This window comes from Miscanthus floridulus, chromosome 2, assembly GCF_019320115.1.
Source record: "Miscanthus floridulus cultivar M001 chromosome 2, ASM1932011v1, whole genome shotgun sequence".
NCBI classification, from domain to species: Eukaryota; Viridiplantae; Streptophyta; class Magnoliopsida; order Poales; family Poaceae; genus Miscanthus; species Miscanthus floridulus.
In genome coordinates, this window is record NC_089581.1 from 81,197,117 (window position 1) to 81,205,127 (window position 8,011).

Below are 8,011 nucleotides of genomic sequence, written 5' to 3' on the forward strand. Positions count from 1 at the left end.
TAAGATAACAGAAAAATCCAATCGAGCAAACCAGGGAGGCCTACTATCCGATCTACAAGACCATGCAGTTTGTTATGGATGGTCATGATCTTTCAGCCTGCATGCTAACATGCACATGCATGGGTCAGCGTCGCCTAAATAGACAAGCTAAGTTATATTTTTATTATTACAGTATACAGAGTATATATGTATTTCTGGATCTATTTCTCCATGTATCTATTCGTTGGCAGGAATTCATCTCCATCAGCACGGCGTCGTCCTGCTTTGTCGATGCACCGCTGCCACCGTGAGAGAATTCGACTCTGCCTCCGCCTGATAGTGTCGACTCCTACTCCGACTCCAATATGCATGTTGTGCGTCATCAAGTACAAAAGAAACTAGCTATTGGGAACCTGCACTACGTCAATACGAGATATACATCTAGACGACTTCTTCGGCGACTCGGACATCAAGTGAGCTGAAAGCGAGCCGATTGGCAAGTGATAGTCACACACCAAGCGAGCTGTCCGAGCCCACGTCAAGTTGTCGGCAAGCCACGTCGACCACGTCCCGAGCGGCTCCGCCGAGCTCCAACCACCAGACCACCAGACCACGTCCCGAGCGGCTCCGCCGAGCTCCGACCACCAGACCACGTCCTGAGCGGCTCCGCCGAGCTCCGACCACCAGACCACGTCCCGAGCGGCTCCGCCGAGCTCCGACCACCAGACCACGTCCCGAGCAGCTCCGCCGAGCCCCGACCACTAGACCACTAGACCACGTCGCAATGATGATCGCCACGAAGAACGATGCTATGACAACCACGACCACCGTCACAACAGGCCGAAAAGCTCGAGGACCGGACAACTTCATCGCCACCGACCAGATTTCTATCAAAGATAAGTACACTTCTAATATTTATATTTAATATAATTTTCATTACGACGTTTCTCCACAACGTCCTTGCCATGATTATTCTTCAAATAACGCTTGTCCATGTATACAATCTTAAATATAACATACAGCTATACTTAATGCAAATCCTCGACCAGTCATGTTGACGCTCGATGTCTCCAGAAAAGGCCCTGTCTCCAGCTCCTCCCTACACGTGCACGAGCGTCTACCCTCTGCGTTATGGGTGGTCGGCAGCGGCTCCTTAGCGACGCTTTGTTCATCCTACACGTGCACGGGCTCCGTGCCCTGCGTTATGGTTAACGGGCTAGCTAGGGCTGGAGACTTAGCTACATACTAACTGGTCGGGCAATTTATATTAAGTATAAACACAAACTTCACATTAACACTGATGTTTACAAAGCACCAACTGCTTTATCACATCATGCTCATGACTGCTGAGCGTCATACGCTATTTCTTCACCGCTGATTTTTTCTCCATAATTTATTATTTTGTACATCATGTACTACCATTCTACATATTTATATTGCAGGAATTTCGAGCTATGCTTGGGGACTTCGTCGCTCGCTTCTCGACCTACGCTCGGGGATTGCCTCGATCACTCTCCGACCACAGCTCGGAGACTTCGTCGCTCGCTCCTCGACCTATGCTCGGGGACTGCCTCGACCTCTCTCCGACCACGGCTCGGGGACTTTACGTCTCGACTACATGCGACTGTCAACTCGCATACAGTTGGGGTATTTTTTTCTCACTTAGACCTTGCTACAAGGCTCATACCTCGCCTTCCAGCAAGCTCGGGGACTACATCGGTACGATGCACTTGCCGGTGCATCTCGTATCGCCTGTACGACGATTGGATTCTCAACTTAACTGGGAATTCTTTTTAGACCCTGGCACCACGTGTCCTGCGTCACCTACTACCAGGCTCGGGGACTAAGTGGGCATACTTCACCTTGCGGTGAATGTGCTTGTTTTTCGACCTACTACGCCTCTGATGATCAAAGACGCTACGCTTCAAGACGCACTTACATTTCTTTTCAGAAATACAAGTGGGCACACTTCCCAGGATGGAAATCTTTTTTTTTCTTCTTAAGAGCACCATACATTCTTCGGACAACCTATTTCTCCGGCGACAACGGTGGTTGAAGATGTCAAGAACTCAAGCCTCACTGTTCGGAGAAGGTTAAAATGGCGTGTCGCATCAGAATACATGGCGCTCGGGGACTAGCTGTGGGGGATATACCCTCGGGTACCACAAGATGGTACATAGGCCGCACCATCCGAGGTGGTCTGGTCCGTAAGATCAAGACGTACACGGCTAGATTACAAGTTGTACCAGATATTGTAATAGTACAAAATAGAATACTTTACTTGTAACCCTCCTCCTCCAGACTATATAAGGAGAGGCAGGGGTCACCCTCAAAGGAGACATCTCAATACAATACACCAAAGACACGGGACGTAGGGTATTACGTCGATCAGACGGCCCGAACCTGTCTAAATCACTGTCTCTGCGTCTTGTGTCACCATCTGGTTCCTGATTACACGCACCGTCTACCGATAATCTACCACCACGGGCACCCCCTCGGTGGACTGCCGACCATATTTTGTCGACAGTCGGCATTGTTACAATATTTTACCTACTATTTGATATATAACAATAACTTCCAAAATGGCTCTGCTATTGGCCCTGTTCGTTTGGCTGATAAGCTAGGCTAAAAAGTATTATTTGCTGATTTATTGTGAGAGAAAAATATTATTTCATCACTGAAAAAGTACGGCTTATAAGACAAGGGAACAGTGCCATTATTGATTTTTGTGATCAGTTGGTATCAAACCAATAACTCAAATACCTGCTCCAATATTATATTTGTTGTATGCAAATACACACGGTCAAAAAAAAAACTTATTTTGTATCCACATTCTGAAAGTACCGTCCCGTTTCTGAAACAAACTTTATACTACTGTGCTGAAATTTATTGTCCAGCAGATGAGAGCACACCGGACACGCGCTTTACATCAACTTTGCTTTTCCGATGTCACCAATGAAAGGATGCATTACATAGTACATGTACTGACGCTGCATGCATGCAAATGCAAAGTACCGGAACTGACGTAACCCACACAACTCTAAGGCCTTGTTCACTTTTGTAATTTTTTTTTTAACTCGATGAATAATACTACTTTCGTCTTATTTGGCAAATATTGTCTAATCGTGGACCAACTAGGCTCAAAAGATTCATCTCGTGATTTTCAACTAAACTGTGTAATTAGTTTTTTTTTTACCTACATTTAATACTCCATGCAAGCGGCTAAAAATTGATGTGATGTAGAGAAAATGAAAAAACTTGGAATTTGGATGGCATCTAAATAAGGCCTAACTACTACCAACCGACTGGACATGATGAATGGGCAGACAGAGATTGATCAACTCAAATGGACGGCATTAATTCCCGGCCGGTCTGCAATTTCGGCGCCAAAATTATATGTGTGCTGGCGCGCCTCACCTCATGATCATGCGTGCATGCATGTAAGATCGAGCTGTGTTTGATCAATGCATAGGGCTATATAAGGCAAGCATTCCATTGCCTTTCTCCATCTCATCGAGTTATCCATCTATCCATCCTCCAAACATGGCTGCGGCACTTGGGGGCCTTCTCCCCGGCGTCTGCGCCGTGCTGATGGTAATCGCCGTCGCAAGCGCTGCCTCCAGCGAGGCCTCCTCGGTGGTCGTCGGCCTCGCCAAATGCGCCGACTGCACCAGGAAGAACATGAAGGCCGAGGCGGCATTCAAGGGTATATAGAGTACTAGGAGTACATGCATTTAATTATGCTATAACATTAACAGTGCATACTGAACGCTTTACGCTGATCAGTGATTCGGTCAGAAGAAGCTAGCTAGCTGCTGCTGCTACTGACTGTCTTTTCAATCCATGCATGTCAGGTCTTGAGGTGGCGATCAAGTGCAAGAACAGCAATGGCCAGTACGAGAGCAAGGCCATGGGCAAGCTAGATGGCTCCGGCACCTTCAGCATCCCGCTGAGCACGGACCTGCACGCCGCTGACTGCGTCGCGCAGCTCCACAGCGCCTCGGGCACCCCGTGCCCCGGTCAGGAACCTTCCAGGATTGTGCCGCAGTCGTCCGAGGGCAACTTCGTCGTAGTCCCTGGCAAGACAGACTACCCATCGGCAGAATGCGCATCGGCAACCCTGTGCGGGCCGATCAAGAAGCACCTGTTGGACCATTTCCACGAGAAGCCTGTGCCACCGAAGCCGAAGCCAGAGCCAAAGCCAGAACCTAAGCCGCAGCCAGAGTACCACTCCCCTACACCAACATATGGATCCCCAACTCTGATCTACCATCCTCCAGCCAGGCAGTTGTTTAACAAGAAGCACACGCTTGATCACTTTCATAAGGACCACGACTACCATCACTTTTTCAACCACTTCCACAAGAAGCTAGTTCCGCCGAAGCCAAAGCCAGAGCCCAAGCCCAGGCCAGAACCCAAGCCGCAGCCGGAGTACCACTCTCCGACGCCGACGTACGGCTCTCCAACTCCGATCTACCACCCTCCGGCCAGGCATTTGTTCGACAAGAAGCCTTTGCTCGATCACTTCCACAAGGACCATGACTACCACCACTTCTTCGGCCACTTCCACACGAAGCCCGTGCCACCGAAGCCAAAGCCGGAGCCCAAACCTCAGCCTGAGCCTGATCACTTCCACAAGGGCCATGACTACCACCACTTCTTCGATCACTTCCACAAGAAGCCCGTGCCACCCAAGCCCAAGCCAGAGCCCAAACCGCAGCCTGAGCCTGAGTACCACTCTCCGACGCCAACGTATGGGTCACCCACACCAATCTACCACCCTCCGGCCAGACATTTGTTCGACAAGAAGCCCTTGCTCGATCACTTCCATAAGGACCATGACTACCACCACTTCGTTGACCACTTCCACAAGAAGCCTGTGCCACCGAAGCCAAAGCCGGAGCCCAAGCCACATCCTGAGCCTGAGTACCACCACCCGATGCCCACATATGGGTCTCCGACTCCGATCTACCACCCTCCGTCGTTGGACAAAAAGCCATTTCTCGATCACTTCCACAAGGACCATGACTACCACCACTTCTTTGACCACTTCCACAAGAAGCCTGTGCCATCGAAGCCCAAGCCGGAGCCCAAATCGCAGCCACAGCCTGAGTACCACCCCCCGACGCCAACATACGGGTCACCGACTCCCATCTACCACCCTCCGGCCAAGCACTGATCGATGGAGTTTACGATGGTCAGTGATCAACATTGCTAGCTATGAGTTGCATGCGAGGTCTAGCTAGCGTGGTTTGCACTCCTTTTTTTTTTCTACAGAATAAAGTACAGCTGGGTGTGTATACTTATTTGTATTGCGATAGTGTCATAGACTGTACGTTATTTTTAATATGCATGTTCTATGATGTATATACGTTATTTTTAATATGCATGTTCTATGATGTATAAGATTTGAGTGTACGTTATTTGTATTGCGATAGTGTTATACGCGCTATTCTACACCAAGCTGTTATACTGAACAGAATTCAGTACTGTTCAGTAGACGTGTTTCAGTATTTTTCAGTATTTCGAGGTACTGAGTGTATAGTATACTGAACACAATAGAGAAGGACGTGGACGGTCGATCAATGTGCTGAAATGAATAGCACTGTGTGCACGTCGCCACATGGGTGATGTGATGTTATTCTGGATTAGGGACAAGGCTGTCCTGGATATTGTTTTATATGCGAAGAAAACCTTCTCTAAGTATGCATGGACGAAATAAACCGAATCCAAGTCAGGCCATGCTGCTAGTACAGACAAGCTGTATAAATAATGCAAACCATTTTTTCAAGGCCACAATCTTAAAGACAGGTCGGAATTGAACTTGATATTGTGACGACTGCGTGATATTAGTGACACATAATTAAAGACATAAGGTTCTAGATCGAGGTCTTCAATGTTGATCCCAGCTCAGTTAGTGTGACAAGAGGATATACAATTTGAATCAAGCAAGATAATGGAAGTTAATTCAGACATTTACCTGCATTATTGATGCACAGACAACAACCTGCTAGTACATTACTCCATCAATTCGAATTTACAACCTCCATTCCCAAATACTTGGTGTTTTAGGATTTTTAGGACATATTAGTGTTCAACAGAAATTACACATGTACTCCTATTTATATAAGGTGATCCACATAATTAAGAAATAAGTTGCTAATTAATTAAAACTCATGCACGGAGCCAAGCAGGCCGCAATCTGAAGGTAATATGGGCCCAATATAGTGCCGAGGGCTAAAACATCAAGTTTTCTAGGACAACATGTTCATCCTCATGAGATTTTCTGGGACCAAATGATTATTAGCTATATTATAAGTCAAACTTATCTAACTTTGACCATATTATTGAAAAAATGCATGAATGGCTCTGATCGCTTTGCTGAAAAGCCATGGCTGAAAGTATTGTTTGCTGATTTATTATGAGAGAAAATCATTGTTCGTTCGCTAAAATAATACGGCTTATAAGACAAGCGAACAGGGCCTACAACATTAAATTTCTTTCATTAAATTCTCTATGAAATATGTTTTGACAATGCACTTTTTTTTCATGCCTCAACTCTTTAAGTATAAGCACAACAGGAAACGGCTGATTTGCCGGGAGCAAAAAAATTTGCCAGGTGCTTTTTATCGGGCACCCGGCAAAGGAATTCTTTGCCGGGTGCCAGGCTTGGCGGCACCCGGCAAAGAAAGGCCTCCGGCAAAGCAGCCTTTGCCGGGTGCCGGGCACTCGGCAAATTCCAGCCGTCGGCAAAAATTGGTCTTTGTCGGGTGCCGGCCACTCGGCAAAATATGGCCGCCGGCAAAGGTGGCCGGCTTGATGGCGGCCAGCTGCCGTCAGCCTTTGCCGGGTGCCACGCCATTAGGCATCCGGCAAAGAATTTTTTTATTTTTTTTAAATTTCTTTGTCGCGTGCCCCATGACCTGGCACCCGGCAAAGGCTTCTTTGCCGGGTGCCCGGGGTGGCACCCGACAAATTTTTTTTACCCCATTTTTTTGTGGGGACTTGCTACAGTAAATATATCCCTATTTCAAAATTTGGGACAATTATGAGTTTTTTAACTATATTTCCTTAATTTTTTCTGTTTCATTGAATTTTTCTGACTATTCCAAATTTGAACTGCAGGTACATGAAATAATGGAATTTGGTCATTCAAAAAATAGTATTCATGATATTTAGGCTATGTCGAGGCCGTATGCAGGAAGTGGCATGAAATGTCGCGCATCATGTTGTCGTAACATGACGATGTACTCGTGGGGGAAGTTTATTTAAATTATATAAAATCCAAACGATGTCCGAAAATCACGAAACTTGTCGATGTGTCTTGTTATCACATGTGGAGGCCCCGGTAAAAAATTGAGAAAGTTTCGAGCAAGTTGCGACGTCGGCTGCCTAAAACCCAGACATCTCCACATTTACTGTAGCAAGTCCCCACAAAAAAAATGGGGTCAAAAAAACAAAAAAAAAAATAATAATTTGTCGGGTGCCACCCTGGGCACCCGACAAAGAAGCCTTTGCCGGGTGCCAGGTCATGGGGCACCCGGCAAAGAAATTTAAAAAAAAATAAAAAAATTCTTTGCCGGGTGTCGTCGTCACCTGGCACCCGGCAAAGGCCCATGACTAAAAAGGCCGGCCCACGTCCCAGCCCTAACCTATTCCAGCAGACGGTTCGACCTCGCGCCTGCACTCTGCCGCCACCGCCGCCGCTGCCCCTCGCGCTCCGCCGCGCCGCGCCTCGTCGGTCCGCCGCGCCCACGCCTCTCCCGCGCCTCGCCCGCGCCTTGCTCTGCCGCCCAGTCCCGGCGACCCCGCGGCACCGGCACCCACGGCCCAGCGCCCGCACGAGCCGCGCCCACGCCCGGCGGCGCTCGCCCCGGCGGCCGGCCGGCGCTCCCGCCCGGATCCGGCGGCCCCGTGGCCACGGCCCCGCCCCGACGACCCCGGCGGTGCTCGGCCGGCGCTCCTGCCTGGCCCCAACGCCCTAGCCTCGCCGGCCGCAGTGGCCACGCGGCCCCACCTCGCCGACCGTCCC

The 8,011-nt window shown here is 48.6% G+C and overlaps 1 protein-coding gene across 1 annotated transcript; it reads left to right on the forward strand.

The window, feature by feature from the left end:
* The first annotated feature begins 3,438 nt into the window (after positions 1-3,438).
* Positions 3,439-5,385, forward strand: LOC136539169 (proline-rich protein 4-like). Its single transcript, XM_066531113.1, has 2 exons — positions 3,439-3,685; positions 3,834-5,385. The coding sequence occupies exons 1-2, from the start codon at positions 3,523-3,525 to the stop codon at positions 5,156-5,158; spliced, it is 1,488 nt and encodes a 495-aa protein (XP_066387210.1). The 5' UTR covers positions 3,439-3,522; the 3' UTR covers positions 5,159-5,385.
* The last annotated feature ends 2,626 nt before the right edge of the window (positions 5,386-8,011 follow it).